Raw genomic sequence first — 27,726 nt, forward strand, 5'->3', positions numbered from 1 at the left:
GGCGTTCACTAAAACCAGAGTTTATGACGGAAATGCATTGAACTCGAAAGTTGTCTATTTCACGGTCCATTTCACATAGAAAATGTTAGTGCAAGTGGGGCATTTGTGTACTGGGGACACATTCTTGTTAATTGGAAAGTTTGTAAGATATTTTGTTGCATATTGTAATAGTATTCAATAAAATATGAATTTATATATTATTAACCTTGTTAAAAGAACTAGTTCATTGGTCAAAGGTCAAGTTTAATTTATGATTTAAGATTTAAATTGCTTACTGGTAACCTGCTGGAACTTTTAGAATTTATGAATGTTGCATTGCAATTGATTTTCTGTTATAACTTTTTGATTTGATGGTAGCTTATAATTTTTAGCATGCTTTTTATTGAAATCCTGTAATTTTATAAGTCTATGTATGCTATGCTGTCTATTAGACTCGTCTAACCACACATATTTTATTACAGTAATTTATATGCATGTTGAGTCAGATTATGAAATTGAGTGTTACTTTTTTGAGAAATTCGAAAAACAAATGTGATTATAACTGAAATACTTATTTTTAAATGATTTTGATTTGCTAAGGCATGCATTTTCCTATTGCTGACTTTACTGTTCACATTTCAAGGATTTCCCCCCAGAATTACTAAATTCAATGACACATCATTTTGAATGGGCCATACACACTGAAATTTGTCATTTATTTAGAACAATCCATTTTTAAATCCAAATGTTTTAGGATATTTAACTTTTCTAATCCAATCGATTAAATTAATTCCAAAAGTTACTTGTAGATGAAATAATGTAACACTCATTTTCATCATGACTGGTTTTATATTTTTGGACCATGTGTTTCTTGGGAATATTGCAGGATGATGAACATTCTAGAACAAAAAGTATGAAACAGCCCAGGCCTGATTCAAAAGCATTATCCCGTAACAGGCCCGCCACCGTAATACATGCTGCAGAGATAAAACCTATTCGAGTAAGTCTTGAAATAACTTTCAGGACTAAATTTGCCATTAATAGTTTCTTAATGGTTCTACATTAGAAAACTGCTATGCGTAAGGCCTTCATCCAGACATTAATTTTCAGAATCATTGCTGCCACATCATCTGTTGAGTTATCATATTCTGTCGAATAACAAAGCAATTCTTACTTTTTGAACTTCTTTTCTATATTTCTATAGTAAAAATAATAATCTTCAAATGATCTGACTTTACTTGGGTAGTCATTGGTTATGTTGTTACAATTTATCTTTATTTACTGCTACTAGTAAACAAATGTTAGGTTCAATTATCTCCCTTGGCCTTAGTCCTGTGATTGAATATTTTAGCACTTTCCAACGTAAAGTTTTTTTACTTAAATCAGTTTGATAGGAACAACTTGGGATAGTTCAATGATATTTTCCTTGAATTTTCATTAATTTAATATCAGTAGAGATATCAGTTTGCCGACTGTTTTGTGGCCTGGCCGCCTAAGTATGGACAAGTTATTTTCAATACTACCAATTTTCAATGATAAGTTTTCTGCTTCTGTTAGTTATATATGAACTACTTATGATAGACAATGATATTTTCCATAAAGTTGCATTTCTCTCATCTCACTAGTTCCAGTTTGTTGACCATTTCGAGACCCTGCACCCTATGTCATGGTCCAGCAATTTTGAATTAGTTAGAAAGGTTGCTGTTTACTAGATTGTCTTTTTTAATTTCTGCTGACAGTTGAGACATATCTCTGTGTCAACAGTTTATTCATACATGAAAACAATTATATTTTCTGTATCTTTCCATGAATCGATTTTTATCAATTTGCAAAGAACTTTGATCATTTGATCCTTTTAGTTGATCAGTATTTAGTAACTCCAAAATGCAGTTTAATAGGCAATCAAGTCCCCTTTAAAGGATGGTTACAAGGAAATTATGGGTTTATGTTTATGATAAAGATGAGATAAGATAATAGCACATCAAATAAAAAAAATACATGTACAAAGTTAGAGGTGAATATGTAACCTTTTCACCAAAAACCATTACTTAAATTTTTTTTTTTAAATGACTTAAATATATATATATATATCCATATAACATGGCTTGCCGCTTGAAGCATTCACTTGCTATACCACCACTGATTTCTTCTCTCATTACATTATTCTTTAACTTTTTTAACAGGACGAGGTAATGCTGAAAACAAGAATCAGGGAAAACAAATATTTAAACCGCTAGTAGATCACTAGAACTAACACTTTTTGTCCATCAAAGATACCTGCAACTGATCACAATTTTCTAACCCACCTTGCTTGTTTAATATTGTCCATTGCTGTCTTACCTACTTTGAATGTTGAATGCATGGTATTTGTATGTTTCATATCTATCATCTAGATATGGATCTTTTTAAAATATGAAACAACAATACAGAGGATAATATTTGCATTTGATATCACATTTTTTATTTGTTATGCATGGCATGTAGTTTTTTATATTAAAAAAATCTTGTACTGAATGAATTAAATGTTAGCTGTAATCATGTAGATATAATACTCAATGGTGGTTTTTATGCCTAGCTAAAAGTGTTGTCATGTCAATATATTGTCTGTAATCATTTATAACAGCTTCACTAAAAACTTAGAAACTAGAAACTGATATTTGGAGTATTGCATTCTATTGCCAAAAATTGGACCATTGCACATAGATATTCAAGCCTAACAGAATTTGTTTTTTTGGCAAATGCACACAGCATATTAACATCGCACACATATGGATGCTGTTTCACTCTTCATTGCATATCAAGCACTTAGTGTACAGAAAAAACAAGTTCACATTCATTTTACAGCAGATTTCATTTAGTGTGTATCCAAAGGTAATATCGTTGGTTATCTTGCTTGTTAGCTGAACCGTGAAGTCATTGTTAGGTCAGGTAATCTACCCTCCTTTAAGAGTAGACTAGTTCGGCAGATAACCAATCTATCTGTCTGTTGGACTAGGCTACTTCGAAAGAAGGGTAGTATAACTGACCTGATAATGATTTCACGGTTCAGCTAACAAGCAAGCTAACCAAAGATACTACCTTTGGCTACATACTCAATGAAATCTGCTGTAATACACAACTAAATATTTATGTTTATGTTTTGACAATTCTGAACTTCATCAGAACATCTTGAAAAACAATGAGTGAACAGAGGTGCTTCGGAAAGGAGAGGAGTTCCTTAATAAGTAGATATCTCTGACGTTTTCAGCATTGAATTGGTATTTGCTTAGTTTTGCAACAATAACCAAGGCAACATTTATAACAAACTGTCAAAGGATTCATCATCATATAGGCTTGTACACATTAATACATCAAATATTCTGTTAACACTCAGACAATTATTTCTAGCTACTGTTACAACAGAAATACAGAAATTATACACACAATTTATTAAAAGGAGCAAGTAAATTCATCATAAATACTAAACAATGCTAATATATTACTAAAAACTGGTTTAAAATCATTTCATATACAATGTATCTACTTTATTTTTAGCCTTTACGACCTGGTAATGCACCTATAATACAAGTTACTGGTACAGATAGCAGGTAATTTACATGTGTTCTTCATATTTTGTATTGGATTGCTAAGTTAAAATAATTATGATAGAAAAAGGGTAGGCTACAGAAATTGACTATATTGATTTCAGTTGGGAAGACTTTTGTATTTTATTCAATTTCTCAGGAATACTTTAGATTTATATTTTTTTTTATCAAAGAGCCACCATTCATTTACAAAATGATTCCTTGTGAATATCCATGCCTGTACATCAGATATTCACACTTTTGTCTCATCTATTGGGTTGATTTTAAGGGCATACAATACACTTTTGATCCATGTTGATATTTTGATGAAAATATGCATACAATCTATTTTTCACCTAGTCAATCATGTCAATTTAAATATGTAATAAAAAATATACAATCATGTGCTACTAAAAAAATAGAGTCGAAATTTTAGACATTTACCAAAAATTTTGGGTTATTTTTACATTTCTATCCTATGGACAGACAAACCTTACTTTTTTGTTTCAAAAGGTAAACATGCATTTTTTTATTTTTTTTTAGCAGTTCTACATCACAAAAAATAACATGATATTGTATGCACTTAAATACATTGACTATTTATAAATATGGGAGAAATAAAGTTATTATTGGCACTGGTTATTGTTCATTAATTTTAAAAGTTGCAAGCCATTTAGTGGTTGTTTGGTTTCAAAAGTAAATTTTGATTTTGAAAAGTTGTACATGTATTTACAGTCTAAATGTATTTAATGTAAAAATTGAATGGTTCTTTTTGTAACTTCATTGGGGTGTAAAAGCGTTGACCAAAGTACATTTTGTATGAAGTGCTTCATTCTAAAAATGTGGGCATGGTCAACGCTTAAACACCCCTATGAAGTTGCAAAAAGAAACATTCAATACTTATACCGGGTAATTACATTTTTTAGATAGGATCATGAAAACACGATTTTTATCAAGTTTTTATTTAATTTACCTGTGCACTTTATTGTTGGACTGTGTGTCGTCATGAATAATAAGTTTTATTGTGTAATGAAGTTGCTTAAGGAATAACGCGAGATTGCAGAGTAGCCAATCAGAATCATGTATTATAATGAAACATACATCTAATGTAATTATTACAAATTATATATGATTTTTAGGAGATTGTTAAAAAGGTTTAAAAGATCCAGGTAAAACTCTTTAACAGGAAAAAGAACCCATTTTTACTTAATATTCACTCTCAAATATCTGCATATTTGACATATATAAAGTTATATTATACCGCTAGTATCAATATAAATGATTCATATAAAACTTTTATGCATAAAAAAGAGTATTGAGTTTATCTCATGGTTTTGGAATTTTGTTTTTCTTGGTTATTTAGAGGGGGAGGGGGATTCCATAAAAAGTTGGTACATATATTTTTAAAACAATTGGGACTTCACCTCTGATAGACCATGTCTTTAGGAAAGTGTCTTTAACTCAGATGTTCTTTTTTTTATTTTGAAAACAGTTTAGTCTTAACCTCATTCATATAAACTATGATCTTAAACTTTTATAACTGACAAGAGGAAAGACTAAAAAGTGGGTATTTGCATTTACGATTATGAATACATTATTCAGTTCTCATATTTATTTATACTCATATATCTATAAGTTATAAATCACTCTTTTACACATATTATTTTATTATGATTATAGTGGATTCATTTATTTTTCGTGGGAATCAATTTTCGTGATTTGCTGAAAACTTGCATATTCGTGTTTATTTGATTTCATGGTTTTGCCAATCTCTGTATACAAAGCCTAGTGAAAATATGACATTCATTGAACATTTGAATACTTTGTTCATCTGTACCCACGAAAAACCCACGGAAATTGATATCCAACAAATAATAATGATTCCACAGTATATAAAAAATTGTTGAAATATGTTCTTCTGAATCAGAAGATTTTTTTTCAGAGCTTTGTACCTTGACCAGACACATATAAAATATCAATTAAGATATTGTTCAATTAATGAATTAGGCCACACCAATTTGATTCCTTGTTCGACGGACCCGCCCGCATCTATTTTTTTCAAAACAGAATTTTTTTATTTTTTTATATTCCCGCTTCCCGCATCCGGAAATGTAATCATGTCCATTTCCCGCACCGTTTTTTTTTGTAAATATTATAAAAAGAACAAAAATCGGTTACTTTCCCCCTTACTTATGTTCCCTATTAAAAAATGTTCGTTTTTATAATAAAGTACAAAGAACTTCTGAAGGATTTGCCTTCAACTGCAATTATATTGTATGCTGGCGAAACAAAACTATCCATAGCCGCTGCATGTTTATGCACCTGTCCTGATTGATTCAGGGGCCTGTCGTTCAGCAGTTATCGTTTGTTGATGTTGTTCATTGGTAATTTTTCCCGTTTGGATATACATGATATATAAATTAGATCGTTGGTTTTCCTCTTCGAATTGTGTACGCTAATAATTTTGGGGTCCTTTATAGCCTGCTGTTTGGTCTGTATCAAAGCCCTGTGTAAAAGGCCTGTGTTTGTTACTATCAGGTTGAGAACAATCCTCCCTCACAAGGGGTCATTTTACTGATGTAGAAAAGAAAATAGAAATACCAAGGATTTGTATAGTTCTTCTATACAAAACCTTTGAAAACTTAGAATTTTGTACTCAAAAAGAGGAGAGTTACATCATATTTTAAACAACTTTTTCTAAAAAAGGGGTCCACTTATTTTGAATAATATTAAACTGTTAAAGTAAATGTGTTAACATGGTTAAAGTACAGGAATATTACAAAATTCTTGGACATGTTTTGACCATTTAATACCAGATAGATATATAGTTCTTTGAGAAAATATGAGCCTTTTGTACAAACAAATATATTATAACTTATATTGATTCCTCATAAAACATGTAAAAGGGATATTTATAACATTAAGGGGTTGTCTCCAAACTGATTATGACTTGGAAGGAGAATTGTCTCATTGTCAGTCACACATACATAACCCAGATTTAATTATTTCTTGGTGAACAGAGAAAAAATACTTCAGAAATTAAAGAAATGTCAAAGTACAAGTGATAAATCAAGCTTTAATATTGTCAAAACCTACTATTTTATGTTTACAAAAAAAAATTATAATCGCTCGCCTTTACTTTTCAAGCTTCGCCTCAAAAATTTGCAAATTAAATATTTTTTTATTAAAATTTTCAAATCGCTCGCTCGCCCCAAATTTTGGAGTCCAAAAATCCGTAGAACAAGAAATTAAATTGGTGTGGCCTTATGTCAGACTTCTTAAAATATTAAGGAATAACAAAACTTTAAATACATTTTGAAGTAATTGGAGCCAAAATTTTAACCAAAACATGTACAGTTGTAAAGTTTCCACGTTTCCAAGTCTCATATACAAATTAAAAAAAGTTGTATAATTTCTAATGAAACAACTATCCACCAGATTTAATTAAGGAATGACTGTAATATTTTTTCTGTCTATTCGAAATAACATAAAAAATGTGGTACACACTGAATAACGCGCATAGCGGGTTATTTAACAGTGTGCACCACATTTTTTATGTTATTTCGATTAGACATAAAAAATATTACAGTCATTTCTTATAATTTAATTCTAAATTCCATTTTAAACCGTAGAAAACCATGAAAAAATGTTGATGACGTCACGGTCACATGACTAAATTATGTCTATGGGCTCATAACAAAATAACGTCAGCCAATCAGAAGACGCGTTACATCCAAAATTAAATTAAAAATGAAATAATAGTAAGCAAATATAGGCAAATATAACATCAACATTTAAATTCCACTGATAACTTGGAATTTTCATTAATTGTTTAGAGTTTCTATGAATTAGAATATGTATTGATGAAAGTAGTTGAGACCTCCTTAAAAGAGAATACTGTGGATTCGTTTATTTTCGTGGGTACCAATTTTCGTGGTTTTTGGAAAACGTGCATATTTATGTATATTTAATTTCGTGGCTTTGTCAAAGTTTGCATACATTTCTTTAGAAAATTAGCAATTAGTTTAAACATATTTATTTATTGTGGATTGGGAAACAAGTTTTGCAACTTATATTAATCCCTTTCCACTTTGCGGGTGCGAGGGCTGCCTTCTAGCGGCATAAGCCTACTCTTTTTCGAAATCTACAAGGGTGTCTTTAACGTGCAAGAGATATGGCTCTCTCTTAACACAGGTCAGCCATTTATCGTCCCCTTCCGACGGACTATCATCGTTTTCTCAAGACCATACTCGCAGATGGTGTCAAGGGAGAGCCGAAAGTTGAGTTCCTGAAATTTTCATCCCAAACGGGAATCGAACCAGGAACCTTTGTGTCAGTAGTCCGATGCACTAACCACTACACCACGGCTCTCTTAAAATTTGTGGTTCCCCTGTACACACGAAATACATGAGTATTGGTATCCAACGAATATTAATGAATTCACAGTATTCTAGAAGGGAACTAAAATCATTTATAAGTTATTATATATTTTAGGGTGTCTAAGTACAAGCTGGTAAATTTGGATAATGAAAAGAGTATTGATGACTCAGAAGCAGACCTTTCTTATAATCGTATAAGCTTTAATCTCTTGTCTGATCCAGACCTCCAGGTAGCAATGAACAAATCTGCAAGTGTAGAGGATCTTGGAAATTCACCAATTCATCATTCAGTTGTAAGTTTTATCAGAAAGTATTCATAGATTATCGTTGGTAATCTCAAAGAGAGGGATTTTCTCGCTTGAGCCGGTATGGCAAAATTGAGAAAAGCAATTGACTTTTGAAAAAAAGATATTCACTGAGGCCAAATTGAATATCAGTTAATCAAAGGTCAATTAAACCCCATATTTACCGAAACAATAGACAGTAATTGTTTTATTCCATATTCTAAGAGAAGAAAATGTATTTAATGACAAACATATACCAAAACAAATTTTACATGAAACATTTTACCATAACATTGCATGTAAAAGCGTGTGATGTTAAGCGCGGTGAATAACACTTTCTCAGAATAACACTTTCTCAGAATAACACTTTCTCAGAATAACACTTTCTCAGAATATTGGTATTATTTCAGTAGTTTTCTCTATATGAATGGATTTTGAATAAAAAAGCATACTCACCTGAAAGTGTTATTCACCGTGCTAAATGTCACGCGCTTTTACATGCAACGTTATGGTAAAATGTTTCATGTAAAATTGGTTTTTGTATATGTTTGTCATTAAATACATTTTCTTCTCTCGGAATATGGAATAAAACAATTACTGTCTTTTGTTTCGGTAAATATGGGGTTTAATTGACCTTTGAAAAACTGATATTCACTTCGGCAATCGGCCTCACTGAAAATTTTTTTCAAAAGTTAATAAAACCACATATTTACCTCATCAAAAGACAGTAATTGTATATTATTGCATGCTTTGATATTTTATGAAAATTCCGCTAAAATAATTTGATTAAAACTAGTAGGAAAAAAATAATTTGTCATATCGTATTTAAGATGTATTTTAAAAATGATATTGATAAAGTTTTTGAAAATTTAAAATATAGACAAGTAGTGACCATTTCCTATTTTAAAGGGCTATCGGTGAATTAATCGTCTGGACATCTAAAAATCATGTTATGTTATTGTTCAAATGTCCATTATTTAAGAAGATTTCAGCCAGTGTCGATGTTTTCTCATACAGTTTTGAAAATATTACCAAGAATGCATTTGATTTTGAAACACAGAATTCAAGTACAGCATTACAAAATTGACATGAGCCCATGTTTCATTTTGTATATTAAATAATGTAAAAGAACAGGTTGTAATAATTATTGAACCAGTCAGTTTGAATGAATAAAATTGAGAATGGAAATGGGGAATGTGCCAAAGAGACAACAACCCGACCATAGAGCAGACAACAGCAGAAGGTCACCAACAGGTCTTAAATGCAACGAGAAATTCCCGCACCCGGAGGCGTCCTTCAGCTGGCCACTAAACAAATATATACTAGTTCAGTGATAATGAACGCCATACTAAACTCTAAATTGTACACAAGAAACTAAAAGTTAAAATAGTACAAGACTAACAAAGGCCAGAGGCTCCTGACTTGGGATAGGCGCAAAAATGCCACGGGGTTAAACATGTTTGTGAGATCTTAACCCTCCCCCTTTACCTCTAGCCAATGCAGAAAAGTAAACGCATAACAATACGCACATTAAAATTCAGTTCAAGAGAAGTCCGAGTCTGATGTCAGAAGATTTAACCAAAGAAAATAAACAAAATGACAATAATACATAAATAACATCAGACTACTAGCAGTTAACTGATATGCCAGCTCCAGACTTCAATTTAACTGATTGAAAAATTATGTCTTCATCATATGAATATCGAAAACTGTTTCAATTAAGTCAAAAATCGTTTTGCCTGCTGCTTATTATTGGGAGATGGTTTTCTGCTAAAATTGCTTTGTTGAAAGAGTGCTAATATAATGGATTTTCTCTCTTGATTTATCTACAAACTAATGAATGTTCTGGTTATTTTTCTACTTTGCTTCCTTAAGAATTAGGTGAGGATAAATTATGGAGATCAGGACAAGGTTTTTGATTGCATGCTTTCTACTGTTTTCTCCTTCCTTTGATTTTTTTTTTAATTTAATTCAGGGATGTGGCCCATATTTTAGTCTAAAATTTACAAAAGCATCCTTCAATGTACATATTGCTCAATTGTAGATTAAAGGTGCAGGGGCTTTTCTCTCTAAACCTTTTATAAGCATACATAAATATTACCAATCAATGCTATAATATAGGGAAAAAATTTGGTGTCAAGTATTATTAAAGAGATGTATGAAGTTCAAGTATATATATGTCTAAAAACCAATATTACAGAAGAATTAAGAAATTTGTTGAATCTGAAAGCAAAAAGAAAAATGGAATTGTAACAACAGAATTCTAATAAACCGATATCTTTGCTAACTTTTAAAATTTATGTAAACTTTCTTGAAGTTGTTTTTCTTTTAATATATATTATATCCCTGCTCAAACAGTCGATGGGTAATAGGGGGAGGGAGGAGATATTGCAATCATTTTGTATGATGGTTTATCTAAAAAAAAAAATCCCCTCACTTTTAACCAAAACCATTTCATAGTTGGCCAACAGCTTAACAATGATGAGTTGTAATGTCAAGGCACTGTTTACAGACACTGTCAATATTTATAAATTTTTGATTGCACTTAAAATAATTGACACCTAATCCCTATTTTCTGATACTTTGAATAACAATTAGGTTATGCTTAGCAAGACAGTGTGTGCATTCTTGCAAATATTTTCCTTTATTTACTTATTTATTGCTATTTGAGATATAATGATACTGCAGGATTTTTTGCCTAATCTGTTGATGAAACTGTTCATCAACTTTATTGCAGTCAATTTTCGACAAAAAGCTTTGCAAGTTTCAACCAAATTATAAAACGAAAAGATCTCTAAATATAAAAATAAGAAGATGTGGTATGGTTTCCAAAATAAATTAACAACTATAGTTTCTAAGTCTACAATACACTTTGAAAGTTGAATGCATTTCATAGAGAGGATATTTTATAGGGCCTCCTGCACTAAGCTTGCATTCAAAAATAAATATAATCCAAGAAACGAATCAAGAAATGTAGCAAATTACCAAATACATTTCTTATAGCTTATCATATGTACAACAACTCTAAATTCATATTTTTATCCTATGCTAATGATGCTACTGCTAAGTGACACATTTACCACAAAAAAGTACTAAAAAACTTTCACTGATGGAACGACTGTTAGAAAATTTCCTGTCTTATTTAACATGATCTACGGTACTGATTTATTAAAAACAATATTCTAAATATTATGTTTTCATGTTTTTCAGCTTTTAGAAGAAAGTGATGTTTCATCTGTAGACTCATTTAGTATCGCTCACAGTGGACGTGCTTCACCAAATCAACATGAAAAATCCATCATGGGTTTCGAAGAAACTAGTTCAATATCATCTACTTCTACATTTGACAGTGCTAACATTCCATACATAGATACTTCTGACGATGCTACTAAACACCCTGTACCACCACCACGGAAACATAGACGGCAAAAAAATACTACCGAATTAGGCGATAGACTTATAGGAAGAAAAACTCAAACTGCTGACAGACTTATTGGTCATAAGAATCCACCCCCAAAACCAGATCAGCCGCCAAAACCTACCCCCAGGAAAAGTTTATCTAAGGACATTCCACATACTGAAATAACGTCAGTCCCTCTTATAGAATTAGACTCACCAGAGTATGTGGATGTCTTTGACCCTTTTAGTAGTGGTAATTCATCCACTGTCGGTAGGGTTGAAGAAATACGAGAACTTTTTTCAAGTCCAGAAAATTCACCGGGGAGACAGGGTTCTACAGATGTAAAATTCCACGAACTTAGTCGCACACATGCATTTAGGAAGCAGGCTTTAGACACACCAAAAAGGGATTTTTGTAAGGCTGATATTTCACCTTCACCAGAAAAGGATTTAATGTCGAATAGGTCTACTAGTGATTTACCAAATAAGACAAATGATACAGCTAGTGAACTGTTTGCAAGCTTTGATCCACTGATATCAGAAAAATGTAATTTATCGCCGGGTTTACAAAATAGTGAGACACACGGAAAAGATTTAATTCAAAGTTGGAATATAAATCATTTAAAGAGTGGTTCAAGAGCAAAATCATCCTTGCAGTATTTGGCAGGAGGGAACAATGAACCCAGATGCCGTGATCCAGTCGGAGTAACAAATAATCCAATTTACGGAACAAAACCTTTGCGACATAATAAACCTGAATTGCCACCAAGACCAAAGACCGTGGTTGGTAGTGCTGCTTTATCTAGTCCATTTAAACCAGTTGAAAACCCTTTTTACAATGTTAATAATTCAAGTTCAAACTCTGCCAAAGTTCAAAGTCGGAACAGTGACCCTTTTAGTGACCTTCATGAAATTAGTGTTAGTAACAGAAAAAGTCAAGAATTTGCTCAATCAAAGTGGGAAAAATTTTAGTCATTCTCAAATATTAAGTTTTAAAAATTAAATTTTAATGATTCAGAAGTATACTGTATGAAATCAGTCTTGTTTAGCACCTGCACTGATTTACTGAATGTGTTAATTACATGCTTAGATCCAAATAATTTGCTCAAAAGTATACATAAATTTTTAAATAGTTTAAATTCACATTTTTATTAATGAACTTGAACTGACTAAAAAAATGAACCTTAAATCAATTAAAATTGAATGTAGTCCTCTCATTAATATCGCACATTAAATCATTGATCTAATTCAGAGTAATTGCTTTATTTGTTGTATAAATCAATCATTAATTCTTTTTTATGTAAAAACAGGAGTGAATGGCATTATCATAAATGTATTGAGAAATTTTGTTTTTACTTTAAATAATGACTTGCCATATTTACGAGTTCTTTATATACACATGAACATGTATATCTAGATATACTAAACAAAAAAGCTACTGTGTGTGTACTCTGTAGAAGCATGTCACCAACTTGTATAATTATAGATTATCGTTGATCATCTCAACGAGATTGATTTTCTCGCTTGAGCCGGGACAGCGAAAGCGAGAAAGGCAATCGAGTTGAGATGATCAATGATAATCTGTTTATCGCTATTTTACCTATGACGACGTTTGTCAATTTCATGTCAATTTCGTTAGCAACGTCACGTGCCTGCTTAGTTTCTAGCGATAATTTTCCATCTCAAGCGAGTAGCATGATATGAAAATTATCACAAAAAAAGATCAAAGGAAAAATGCACAAAATAGCGATAATGAACATTATCGATAATTGTAATGTTGCTGAAGAGTCATTATTTGGGTTTAATGAGAAACTATAAACAAAATAAATTTTTTGAAACTTTTTTTATCTCTAAATATTGGAATCTTTAAAGAACAAATTGAAGTTTCTATCTGTATCAATAACATCATGAATGAGGCCACACTTAAAAATATATTGGTTTGCTCAAACCCTACCAAACATTTTGACAGTGAGCATGTGAGTAGGTAGGTAGACATTTTCTTTTTTTTTTGGCAAAGAAAAATGTAACTATTAGATGTCTATTAGTCGTCATGTCTATTTGAATAAAAAAAATATATTTTCACATCAGGTCAATAAAAGATTATGAGAAAGCACCTTTTTTCTTGGTAGGTAGGGTTAGGTCAAACAAACCTATTCTTTTTTTTTATGGCCTGAATATTTATATTTACTTGTGTTTACAATGAAAGCTAATTATTTCTTCCTTTCTTTTTTTTTTTATAAATATTTGGTAAACTATTTTATCATTTATTTTTTTTATAATTTTGCCCTGGTCTCTGTAAATGTGCATTTATATTAAAAAAAAATGAAGTCAAAATTTCAAATCATTAAGAATGTAGTTATTTATTACTATTCTAACTCAACCTGTATTTTCTAAAACAAACTTATGCCAACTAAGGTCTTCATGTACACATACTTGTTTATATATGAAAAAGAAACGATTTCAATTAGCTTGAATGAGTATGGATGGAGTATTTTGCTTGTGTTTTTAATATTATTTATGTTGTTAATGTGTATTGTGGCTTTCATAATATCAATTCTGAGTTTTACATAAAAATTTTGTATAGCTCTCGACATTACAAAATATTGTTGTTATGTTAGATGTTATTGGTATAGATGTGTATAATTAATCTAGTTTAAATATATATTTATAGCAGAGGTCTGTTGTTCCCTCTATTATAAATTATACTATTTTTTTGGTATTTTTTTTCTTTCTAGAAATGATTAACATTTTTATCTTGACATGCTGCTTAAAAGGTTACAGAACACCTAAGGGAGTTAAATCTTAAAAATCAGCTGAGCCTTTTAATCACATACTATAAGTAAGAAAAACTGCTATACAACCAAATTATTCCTGTAAATTGTGTTGTTATATTTTTTTTAAACAGGTCTGAGTAAATATTTTGTCAAAACTTTATGAAAATTAATCGAGCCAAATCTATTTTATTCAGTGTAAGACAGGTGTAGTCTTCAGAAATCTTTTTGATACAAATATTTTTTCAGTACAGTTAAAAAAAGTCTTCTTTTTCAAAATTTTAAACAGACTATATGGACAAAGGGAATTCACATTTAAGAACAGCTAGTCCTTGCTATTATTTCTATTGCAAAATACCAAATTGTGACAGTCCTTTGCTAAATTGATGGTCAAAACCTTTTGGACCACCAGTTTTTGAGAACTGGAGACCTCCATATTGTCCAGTAGATATGACTGGATATTGGTGTGTATTATAGAATTGCTCCTTTGTCAGAAGTGTTGAAGTGCAGGGGTACAATTGATAGGTTTTCAAATTCATTATAAATTTATTAAAAATGGTCAATGTTGTTCTTACCTCACTAAAATGAAAAATAAAATTTTAATTATTTTACAACTTTCGCACTTTACATATTAAAATTTAACTGCCTTGAGTGGAGAAATATCATACATGTAACACACTTGTTGCAGTGGTGGTATATATATACATGTATCTTAACTTGTTAGGAGAGGACTGGCACTGTTAATGATATAAATTTTTTAGAGGTATTTTAAATATTCAGCTAATACTTTTAAGCAAACTTGCAGCATTCTTAATTAGATCTTTTTCTGTTATTGGTTACGGCAATACATTAGTTTAGTTTACATATTGTGATCAAATAGTTTCATTATTTATTTCTATTGTTTTCCAAATTTGAGGAACATTAATCGTATCTGCTGAAATTTTCATTCTATTTTTTATTTTTTATATTTGAGTGCTGGTATTACATTAAAACATTCCATGGATATAGGTCAACAGTGACCTAATTATGTATTTCATTAAAATTTAAAATTATCAAATTTGAGAATTGTAATTAGACCTGCATAGAAAATTTACACAAATTAAGAATTCAAGATTAGGTCTATAAGACGATTACAGTGAAGAAAATTTTAAATACAGATTTTATTTTTAATTAATCACAAGAATGAACTAAGATAACAAGGTAAATTTGTAGTTAAGATTGTTTTTGTGTGATATTGTGCATGTTATGTAATTCTACTTTAAGGTAAAGTCTATTGCTGCTGAGCGGTGCTATGTGTTTTAAGACAAACATTACTGTGATAATTGTTACAATACTCTGGTTAGCTTGTTACAATGCAATCACAGAAAATAAATCATGTATCACTGAAATATTTATTTGTTATTTATACTATACTAGTAGTACTGTAATATACTGTATGTGAGCAACTTGACAGGTGCAACATATAGGGCAGGATCTGTTTACCCTTCTAGAGCACCCAAGATCAACACCAGTTTGGTGAGGTTTGTGTTGCTCAGTCATTTGATTACCATGTTGTGGTTTGTAAACAGCTGTTTTATGTCTTTTGATAGTTTTCAAATTTTGTGTAAAGATTGTATGAAATGCAACCAAAACCCCATAATAAGGACTTGATATCTAAATCTTCCAAAGTTTATCACTACATTTGAGATACACAAAATATAGTGCAGTGATCATAACATTCTAAACATCCTATCCATTAATCAAGACATTTATCAATGCTGAGCAAGTGTTGTTACTTTGAAGCAGATCCATCATCCAAGATAACTGCTAACAGGGGACTTAGTTTAACATTGGACCCTATGGGAAATATATACAAATGTCTTCTTTTAGAGAACCATGGAATGGAATGAAACCGAACATGGCATGAATATTCCTTATTAGGTGCTGTTACTTTGAAACCAATCCAACAACAACAACAACAACAATACTTTATTTTAAGAGGGTTACACAGTTAGCTATATAACTAATCTTCCCTGAGGCCCTCATCATGAGAAATCAAACAAAATGCAAACATATACATTGCATACATTAGTATAAAAAGTCAAGTATGATAATAATGTTTAATACAACTTGATAAAATGTGATGAAAAAAAAAAAATAAACATGATGACATGATCAGTTTTTAATATTATTGATATAGCTAGGTTGATTTCAATAAATGATCTGTTATTTTGTATTTGAAAGCATTAACATTTGTAATATTTCTTAACGGTATTGGCAAATTATTCCACAAGAATGGAACATCCAAGATGGCCACCAGTAGGGACTTAGTTTAACATATAGGACCCTTAGGGAAATACATTCAAATGTCTTCTTTTAGAGATCCACTGAATGGAATGAAACTAAACATGGCATAAATGTTCATTTTGGGGTGCTGATGAAGTGTTACTACTTTGTTGCCCATTTTCTGTTTTCAAGATGGCCACCAGGATTTTAATTAATTATTAAACCAAATTTTACCTCACTCATTATTTGGGTATCTGCTACCAAAGTAGAGGCAGATGAGTGACACAGGCTCTTGAGAGCCTCTGGTGTAATTTTGATAATGCAAATATTGAAATTAAAATAGCAATTCTTTATAATATAAGTTATACAAATATTCAAAATCCATGAATCATGATTGAAGGTATATAGCTGAATAATCTCCAAAGAGAATACCAAATACCATTGACCTTTATATAAAAATTTTTAAACTTAATACAAACATTATCTTGTTTAATATGTAAAAAAAGTTTCAAAGTCAATGAACCATGATGAGGGGATGGGGCTATTTAATTTCCATGGAAATGATACTTGCAAATGCCAATAAATTGTCATACCAAATATCATTGACATTAACATAAGCAGTTAATTTTAAACTGATATAATCACAAACTAATACATATAAACTTGTGGAGAGTTGTCTCATTGGTAATCATATCACATCTTCTTTTTTATAAGCAACATTTTCAGTCATAAGATCGACTATAGGGGCAGAGCCAAATCATCTCCATGGAAATGAGTCATTCCAATCTTTATACAACTGCATACTATTTAACATTAACCTACCACGAGTGGTTCCCCATAAACTTACATAATCACAAACGAATACATGTAAACTTAGCAAATTTTTCAAAGTCAAAAGACCATGACTGAGTGGGCAGGGTCAAATAATCTCCATGGAAATGATATGTGCCAATGCTAATACTACTGCATACTAAATATAATTGACCTACCACTTGTGGTTCACCATAAACTAGATGTAATCACAAATTAATACCTTCTTGACACCACCACTACCAAAAACAGCATACCTATGTCTTGCTTTTTGACACCAGACACAAATTACAGAACTATGATTAATTGGACAATATTCAACATTTTTTTGTTATAAGGTCAGTTTCTCAGATACTATAAGCAACATAAAATGTATTTGGTTTATGAAATGATCGCAAGATGTACATGTATTTCTGGAAATTTTCATCTGACCTTGACCTCATTTACATGGATCCATTGATAATGTAAAGTTCATGTGATATTTGAAATAAAACTTTTCTATTACAGACTTAGAACAAGAATGCAATTATGATAAGTAAAGTCAGTAAGACATTTAACTGTGTACACACTTGTTCTAAGTCTGTGTTGTTTCTACCTGCAACAGTCTTGTCCATATATCTTTGTCCTAAAACATTTTATTTCATTTTAAACTTTTGTATTTGGACAAGTTTGGGGTTAGAAAATATATTTTTATTTATTAATGTTTTATGGTTGGATAAGGGACAATCACCAGTCCAGTATTGAGTGGTAAAATTATCAAAATGTTTTATAGGAGTAACACAGGGTGTCATATGTGGAGACGGATCTAGTGACAGTCTTTGAGATTGCCAGAACTTTTGGTGGAATTCAGCCACATTGCCTAACAAACATCACTTTAAGCAACAACAAAAAACAAATAAAAATGGAATATCACACAATTTAAACTTCTCCATGCGTCAACAAACAATGTACATAAACAAAACTTAAAACACTGTGTACATGATACAACATTTAAAGTTGGGAGCAACATAGGAAACTGCAAAAATTTACCCCAAACATATGCTTTGTCCATATCAAATCTGTCTTTTTGCTAGCATGTTTCAACTTTGATAGTAGCCATACAATATTGAAAGGATTGAAGATACAAACTTTGTTTGTCATTTTTAAATGATAAAATTTATTTCATAGGTAAAGAATTTCTATATACATATCAGATCATTTTTAAAATTACATACATATACATGTAAAACATAAAAAAAAGATGCTCCTTCAATCACATTGCTCATAATTTTACCACTAAACTTTAAAATGTCTATAAAAGTCTATTCTTAAGAGACATATATATGTTGCTTATTGTAGTCTCCCTGTTGTATTAGTTCTTCTAATTATGAACTACATTAGTATTTATTGATAAAATTTGAAGACAATTCATATTCAACCCTATTCTGGTTTGTCCAGAAGATAGTTTTTTCTAGTCCTATATCAATATAAGTATAAGAAATTAAATCTCAAAGAGTTGCAAGGAACTATTTAATAAAACTCTCCTGCAGATAAAAGATTTGATGGATATTAACAAAACATAAAAAGTGATTCATTTACACATTGGGAAATTATGGAACGTTTTTGTAAGCTGATTTAATCATTTTAGGAGGTAGACCTAGGTTAAGGGAAATAACTCTTAAAATCATCAGTACGTTTGTGTCAGCCATTTTCGTAAATATGTTCTAAGCTTCTTGGATACATAGATTATTTTCAATCTGTTTCAGGTAAATGCTTAAAATTCATTGAGGAAACTTGACTTTTACAAACACATAACTGATTTAAAGAGTTATCTCCCTGTACCAAGGTCTACCCCCTTAAAGTCAACATGAAGTGAGAAAAAAATTTGTGGTTATAAGTATTGTGTATAAGTATCTGAACTTTTGATGGAAGCAAACTTAAGTTCTTGGAACAGAAACCAATCTTTGGAACATATATACGGATAGACCAGGGTAACACTAAATGCCACCTCTGATGATGGCAGATCATAAAATTTAGTCTAAACCAAAGATATAAATGTCAACCGATAGCATATACAATTTATTATAAAGTCAAATGTTTCAGACTATATTAACATCAGTTACATGTATTACTTATAAATAACAATTCATCTAACCCTAAAAACCTAAATTAAGGTGAAAGGTAATCTTGCCTTAGATCAGCATAGGATAAATAATTTGAATAAATATACAAAAACACTCAAAGTGAATCCAAAACTGGTTTTGAAAATGAATGGGAATCATTCAGGAGTTTAAGTTTTACAATATATGCAAACATTGTTTGAATCTAAAAAACTACAATTTAAACAATAAAAGATCAAACCATGTTAAAATGAATAAAAGGAGTTTTTTAATGTTGCCATATTCATCAAAATAACATGACCAAATCAAATTGTCATCATGCAGTTCAAGGAAAAACATAATGCAAACGCTGACATATTATAATTTGAACATAGAAATTCATCAATGTTTTTACTAAAATTAATGTTAAAAATAAAAGATATTGCTGGTCATTTTTTAAAATAAAACGATTATCTAATTAAATACAGTTTTCACTCAATTATATATTTGTTCTTCTTATTTTTAAACATAACATGAAAAATTGTATTGAAACAATTGCTAACAACTTTAACTTAAGATGTAATGTTCAATCTAACAGGATAACATTATTTCCATTTTCTAATGTGTCACAAAAAGTTCTAGAGTTGTCTCCCATAGTCCATGTTTTGAAAAAATGTATATCACCCCGACAAACATGCTACTGAAATTATAATTGTTCTAAACATCCCATTTTCTATACCCTTTAACCAACAGTCCTTGTGTGTCAATTCTATCATCTATGCTTGCCAACAAAATATATAATGAGAATTTACGTTAAACACTACATATCGTCCTTAAAAAAAATATGACCCTTGTGACTTAAATGTAAAATAAAGTTTGAACCTGGGAACATTTCTTGATTTAAATCATATCAGTGTGATCAAAGTTATATTGTTACATTCATATGCTACAATGATTAAAATAATAATAATGCCTCTCATCTAGTACATATCTGTAGCAAAATGTTTAGTTACTAGATACACAATCATGGCAATAAATAAAACTTCAATGCTGGTCTGCTGGTATCTTCAACTAAACACTGGCCTAAAAATACATGTCTCCTCGTATTCTTCTTGCCAGCCATACGTCCTTGACCTGAATTGTCACACGTTTAGCATGTATGGCACACATGTTTGCATCCTCAAACAAATGAACTATGAAAGCTTCAGCAGCCTGCAGAAAATCGACAACAAAAAGTTTTATATTCAACTTCAAAAACACATTTTTTTAAATTTTAACATTCTTGTTGTTGGATTGTTTCTTTTTTCATTGCCATTATAAAAATTTGTCAGGAAATTGACTTCTTGTTTAATGGTGAAAATGAAATTATGATGTTTTCTTTTGAACCAAGGATAGTTGATTCATATCATTAACTCATAGAATTTCATCAAGCACTTACTGATTCTATTCATGAGGTATTGATATACAATATTGATAACAGGATGGTTGATTGATTTTTAATAGGGATGGCAACGAGTACTCAGGTACCCAATCAGAAGGCAGAATACTCGAGTACAGTTTTAGTACTTGGATACTCGTTTGACTGTTATTCATCTTAAACTATTTCTCTTCACATTTCCTCTCACTTTTCCGTTGAAATATCTCTTTCATAATACTAAATAAAATCAATTAACAACAAAAATATGTTTATCCTGAGGCTAATATTTGTTATAGTAGTACTACCAACATCCTTTTCTTCCATGGGAATATTTTTCATATGCACAACTTGTAACAAAAAATAGAGAGTCCAACAGTTTTTTCGTCTGAAATTGCTTTAACAATAGCGATCATTTTTTTTTTTAAATGCCATTTGTGTATTAAAAACAATCAACCATCCTTATAAAAACACACAAATTGTCATTACACATAAGCTAAATTTATCTAACTTTTTTCTGAAATCTTTTATACTTGCATTTATAAACTTTTAAAATGGTGATTTAATATAATAATTGTAAATTTTTTTAATATTTAGTTTACATGTATTTGAATGGCAAAATACACCAAAAGATTCAGCCTCCTGTTAGCATCTAGTTCTTGATCACCAGTTACATGTACATGTATTCAAATTTCATTCGAACTGAATGAATGGCATAAACAAGATAAAATACTTATATATACTAACCTCTTGCAAAGCACAAATTGCCATTGCATTCCATCTCAATGGTTCATGACTAATAGCCATGGCAATTTCTCTCACCTAAAGAAAACAGATATTAATTTTAAATCAAGGTATACAGAAGTTAAGAACGTTTTAACAAAATATTTATTTCTAATTTAATAAACATTTTCTCACTGTCAGAACTATATTTGCATTGTCAGTCTGAAAGTGGAATTAGATTTCAGGCATGCGTTTAAAAAAGATCAGACAACTCATTTGCATAGTTAAGATTAAATAGAGATACATGTATAGCATACATGTATTGACATAGTTTATCAGCCAATGTGAGGGCTTTGTTCCAAAAAAAACATACATTTGTACATGGTTCACAGGAAAGGCACATTGACATTTTGTCATTGTTTGGGTGTTTCTATACAGTGCAGTGTAAGAGAAATTCTAAAATTACCTCCATACAATGTACATGTAGATGACAGATACCTCAATTTCAAAGTTACTTCCCTTGGTACTTGTATGTTTAAATCAAACAGACCTGGCATTTATAAAAAGCCGATTATATCATAAAATTTATGATGTTTAACCTACAAAATGTATGGCAACATACATGTACATATACAACAGTCAGGGGGTACAATTTAATTTCCTGTATAAAAGTTATGTAATATATTTGTAGATAAAAAAGTAAATTTTTAACTTTAATGTTTCTCTAATTCCATTTTACACTACTTAAAAAAAAACTAAATATATATGTAAAAGAAATTTTATTTTTACAGCACTTGAAAATCACAATTCAAAACATTCCTAAAACACTTTTCTCAGTGTTAGAACATTTTTTTTTATTCAGAGTTACTATAAAGCACTATAAATGTTATTAAAGTGAATGTGCAAGGCAAACAGTTTATAAATAGGCATGGTCCATGAAGTTGTATTTTCAAGAATATTTAAGACAGACAAGCAAACAGTATGTATATATATCATAACAATAAAATCCAAAAAAAAGAATAAAAATATTTCCTTACTTTTAAGATAAAATAAAGATATCAAAGGGAGATAATTTTACCTTCAAAATTAGTTACCCTTAACCAGTGCCTGTACCCATGACTGTACTTTTTTTAGAAATTGGACAGTATTTTACATATTTACAATGTATCAGTCTTCAAAAATCAAATCTTTATAGGGAACAAAATGATAATTGCATTAAAAAGAAAAAGAAAAGAAAGTTTTTAAAAAGACGATGCTTGTGAGAAATTTGAGATGAAAGTGGTCCTTCATTTATCGTGCTTGTACATCACGGTGTATTTCATGTATTTTGTAGAATGAAACAGACTTACAAGGTGGTTTTTTTAGGTTCCCACACTAATCAAGTTTGGCAACAGACTTATTGGGTTTAGATTCAAGACAACATGACACACAATGAGCCACATAGACGATAAGAAGTCATAAGTGTTTGTGTTTAAATGATTACTTAAGGCCCCAATGATCTAAGTTTGCTAAATTCCTTCTTTATTTTGTTTTGGTACCACTAAAGGCTTTTTCAAACAGCTTCACACTAAACAGGACTACCGGCCTAACACAGTAACCAATGGTGTAGTTTCTGCTCAAATACAGTGTGTATAATTTTTGGTTTTTTTTGTACATTTGTATGTACATGAGTGGTTTCAATATCTTTTTTGTAGGAAATAAAGGAGGAAAAAGGCCACTATCTTATATACTTTTCCATCTCATATTTCTCACCAGCATCATATTTTAAAATCTTCTTTTAATTTTTTCAATGTCAGTACATGTACCAATTTATACCAATTCTACACTGTGTACACACTTGCATGAAATCACAGTATTGTCACGTTTTACTTTTACTGTTTGTTGTATCTTATTACATGTTTCACATACAAATTGAAATACAGTAATATTATGATTAAAGAAAAAAAAGAGTGCAATTTCACTCTAAAGAGAGTATCTAGAATTGAGATACACAAAGTTTCCAAATTTTGTAATCGGACACACTTAAAGTAATTACCACTCTTGAAAAAGGTAGTTTTCTTATAAGAAGATTAGTTGTCTTTTGGTACTGTCTAATCTCCATTAAGGCCCTAGTTCCAGCTCTGAATCTTTTTTTCTTCCGTAAACTCCCATCTAAGTTTACATTGTCTAAAATAGATTAAGAAATAAATCAATGTTTTACAAGACTTTTTCTCTGAAACTTATATTCTGTTGGGGTTACACTAATGTCCTGACAGGGTCCTGACAGAAATGAAAACACTAAATACTTTTTTATTATTGGATGGATTTACTTGAAATTTGGAATCAAGCAAGATGAGAACTTATATTTGATAAATAAAATTTAAAAAAAATATTTATAAGAGTTAGAAAACTTGACCTGACCAACTTGACTTTGAAACTACAATGTACTAATGTCCTGACCGATATGAAACAGCAAAAAAATGTTTTATTATTGACAGGATAGACTTCAAATTCGATACCAAGGAAGATAAAAACATTTAATACAAAAATATAAGAAAAAAAATATTTTCAAGAGTTAGAAAACTTGACTTGATGTCTTCCATCCTTGTTTCCAGTTATAATTATAAGAAAATTGTAGTTTGTTCAAATAATAAATTTGTTAAATACCTTATATGAGAAAATATACATGTACAGTATCATACAATATAAAGACGAAATATCAAATCTGCTATTTTTCATTTTTACAAAAAAATGGTGAAACTATTCAAAGAAGTACATGAATGTATGTTTTTGTTGAGTCTGTGACTTTTGTTGCAGAAAGCTCGACATAGGGATGGTACAAAATGTAATCCACCTATTTGCAGTATTGCTTATAGTTTCTGAGATATGGACTTAACCATGAAACTTAACCTTGTTGTCAGAGCTGAGCACCTGCATCATTCAAGATTTAAAAAAAAAGATATCTAAAGAATTGATCCTACTTATATACCATACACAGGCTTCACTTGCTTTTTGAGAAAAAGGCACAGCCACAGGCACTTGTTTTATATCCATGGCAGGAACTAGAGATCTTGCCATGAAAGTACTTTGGGAAAAATCATAATATGATGCAGGTTTAGCATGCGTAGCCCAGTGTTCTCCCCAGGATTTTTTTAAGGCGCAAAATTCAAGGGCGTGTAACTCTTTTTTTAGAGTGAACTTTTGAGATCTGAAGCAATCAGTCATTAATCCATGACATGCAATATGAATTATAATGCTTTGTGTTATGTGTTTGATAATGCAGAGTATTTCATAATGAATTACAAGAATATATATATATATATATATATGAAATAAAATTGATTTCAAACACAAAAGTTATTTATACATGTAAGTCAAAATATAAATATTCATATCTGTACTCTCTGCTCCTTCTAGGGATAATGTTTCAAGATAGTGTTATTTTGTTGGACAGACTGTTCCTCAATTTTGTCTTTATCCTCTTTAGGGTTGAAAACCCCTCTCACAATAACTTTTGCTTACAAATGTATACCCCCTTTAACATTTGTAAGCCATGAAAACTCAGTCAGCCACTTGTCATTGAAACCAGAAACATGGTGCTTGCTGTTATCACTTGCTAAAATTTTAGCTAGGTTGGGATTAGGAGAAGCAATGACATCTGCTTATACTGACAGTGTAAGGTGTATTCCCCTTTTCATTAGAAGTCATTAGGCTGAAAAAAAATTCTACTTCCATCATTTGCCTTTTGCTTAGAAGTCACCCTTTTGTTATTTGCAGAGAACATGTTCATTCAGAATTAATAAAATCGAATATGGTTAAGATATTTGATCATATTTGGTACACAACTTTTTAAAACAAAAATATGTTAATGAACAGCTGACCAGTTTCTGTAGTTTTACATTATATGCTTCCGTGTGTATTATTGTTAAAACCTATCTCTGGCAGGTAGATATAAACGAAACTTTGCAAGTTTGTTAAAGTTAAGACCATTGAAATTATCAACTAGTAACATTATATAGAAGCTGCAGCAATTCCGTACCCGTGTTGATTGTCACATATTTCCCGACGCACGGAATTTTATGATCGATGTTCAATGATCATTTTATTTCTAAAAACACGACAGTTTGAGACAATTTACCTTGCAAGTAACATTTTTTCACTTTCTATTAAAATAAATCACTTCCCTTTATTTTTATTTTTTCAATTACAAATACTCTCATTCATAATTTTCATCGTAAATATCTTTAGCAATGTGTATTCAAATTTATCACGTGTATTCATCACGTTTATTGGTCGTGTTAAAATAGATTCTTCTTCTCGACCAATGAAAAAATTCGTGATCAGCAACTTGACAATTTTAACCAACATTTAAAATGAAATGTGAAAATTAACACGCTGCGGGACCAAGTATTAAGGGACAGCGGACAATTAAGACGCTGCAGGATCAACGAAAATATTATGAAGGCGCTGCAGCACCGCAGCGTCATATCGGCCTGGGGAGAACACTGTGTACGAGGATAAATAGATTCTCTAGAGTCGAGAAAGTCTTCATAATGTCAATGCCTGTGACTGGATATATATTTTGTCTTTAAAACCTTTTGGTGGAATATTTCGGGAACTGTTTCCAGCATTTCTTTGAGGTGCTACCGATTTTCTACCAGCACTGCTATGTCGTGTCATTCTTTCATTAAATCATTTCATGAAGAACTGTCAATATAAAATATTTGTTTTCATCTTTTAAATTTCCTGGCATTTTAAACAATCATGCGCATAGATACCGGAAGTATATAACTAATGACGGAAAGGAAATGATTATTTTCAGGTAATATTTTCACGGAATCATTATTCTATGAACGGGTACATGTTGATCATTTGTTAGGGGTAAACTCGACAGTCCCCTGTTGTGTAGTACACTTATTGCTACACTAACATAGGGGATAAGCTTAAGACGGAATGGTAGTCCAGTTTATGTGGGTCCTTCATTTCTATCTTTAAAAAAATCCGCTCACTTTTATTCTTTTAATACATGGATCAGTTTAAAAATACTGGCCCTTCTCTAAGTGTCCTTAGTACTTGATGAATTGATAATTTATATCCGCTGTATTCTGGACATTGTTCTTTTTCTGTAAGGGACGACTTCAAAAGTTCAATGAAGGATAAAAAGACTTAATTCACATAGTTTTTTTTCACTGACCCCCACCCTCCTATTTAACTTAATTTGGGATAAATTGATTGACCAACTGGCCATGATATGGATCCGATATGTAAAATCAATGTCGGAAAAACAAAGCTTACAGAAGTTTAACCCCCTCCCCAACCCCAAACTATTTGATTTAAGTTTTTTTTAATCCTACATTGATCGTTTGATGGCGATCGTCCCTGAGTATATTTTTTTTTCAATTTCTTTAATTTTTGCAGTTATTCTTTGTATTTTAGCACCCATACTCATCTTTTTTTCTTTTTCTTAAGAAAACCAACTAAATCGAGTTTTTAAATCAACTAATTATATAAAAAAAGTTCTCAGGTATAAATCTAATACTATCATTCAAAACACAAAATATAGTTGACCTATTGAATATAGTACTTAAAAAAAAACAACTAAAAAAACAATAACTTTACATTGACCAATGAACCATGAATATGAGGGCAAGGTCAGCTAAACCCTGACAGATTGACATGAAGATGTTGCAAGGAACCCATATACCAAATATAGTTATCATATTACTTGTAAGTGAGATGCACCTTCCTCAACCAATACAAACTGGCCATCACGAAATATCCTAAATGTGGGGCTTAAGAGTGGCGTTAAAACAATAACAATCAATCAATCATAAGTGAGAAATTCTCATTACAAAAAAAATGTATTTTTTTCAAGCAGTTATTTTAAAATAAACATTTAGAGGATCCAATTATCTGGTATTACTCAACTGGTCAAACTATGATTCTAGTATTAAGATATTTGGTTTGCTTGTACTCTTATCTGTTACAGACCTTATTTACTTCCATTAATGTAGATTGGGTATGTAAAATAGACCAATACAAGTGACATTAATAAGTCAAAAACAAAAATTGTCATTAATAT

The 27,726-nt window shown here is 30.7% G+C and overlaps 2 protein-coding genes across 50 annotated transcripts in view; one reads left to right on the forward strand and one right to left on the reverse strand.

Annotated features, from left to right (window-relative positions):
• LOC139512234 (DENN domain-containing protein 1B-like) overlaps positions 1-15,763 on the forward strand; it is a 49,506-nt gene extending 33,743 nt beyond the window's left edge. For 11 of the 49 annotated variants that reach the window (XR_011662229.1, XR_011662218.1, XR_011662224.1 and 8 more), the window contains 4 exons: positions 3,514-3,566; positions 8,037-8,214; positions 11,416-13,078; positions 13,352-15,763. Coding sequence is in view for 30 of the 49 variants with exons in the window: in XM_071299701.1 (XP_071155802.1) it covers positions 866-979; positions 3,514-3,566; positions 8,037-8,214; positions 11,416-12,576 (1,506 nt within the window). In the remaining 19 variants the exon portion in view is untranslated. Of the gene's footprint in view, positions 1-865; positions 980-3,513; positions 3,567-8,036; positions 8,215-11,415 lie in introns of all 49 variants that reach the window. The other 38 variants (XM_071299701.1, XM_071299691.1, XM_071299693.1 and 35 more) reach the window with 7 other exon arrangements.
• Positions 15,764-20,254: 4,491 nt separating this feature from the next.
• LOC139512239 (uncharacterized) lies at positions 20,255-26,427 on the reverse strand. Its single transcript, XM_071299723.1, has 4 exons — positions 26,240-26,427; positions 23,701-23,831; positions 21,690-21,764; positions 20,255-20,740 (listed from the first exon to the last, which is right to left on the reverse strand). Exons 1-4 carry the CDS (start codon positions 26,322-26,324, stop codon positions 20,612-20,614), a joined length of 420 nt encoding a protein of 139 aa, XP_071155824.1. The 5' UTR covers positions 26,325-26,427; the 3' UTR covers positions 20,255-20,611.
• Positions 26,428-27,726: the final 1,299 nt, after the last annotated feature.

This window comes from Mytilus edulis, chromosome 2 (assembly GCF_963676685.1).
Source record: "Mytilus edulis chromosome 2, xbMytEdul2.2, whole genome shotgun sequence".
Lineage (NCBI taxonomy): Eukaryota > Metazoa > Mollusca > Bivalvia > Mytilida > Mytilidae > Mytilus > Mytilus edulis.

What these genes read in the sequence shown, in the direction of transcription:
- LOC139512239 (XM_071299723.1), bottom strand. Translation starts at nt 26,324, where the DNA reads ATGACACGACATAGCAGTGCTGGTAGAAAATCGGTAGCACCTCAAAGA. An exon ending in CCGAAATATTCCACCAAAAG is followed by an intron (nt 23,832 to 26,239) that starts GTTTTAAAGACA and finishes AATCTATTTTAG; the next exon opens with ACAATGTAAACTTAGATGGG. An exon ending in AACTACCTTTTTCAAGAGTG is followed by an intron (nt 21,765 to 23,700) that starts GTAATTACTTTA and finishes TGTTTTCTTTAG; the next exon opens with GTGAGAGAAATTGCCATGGC.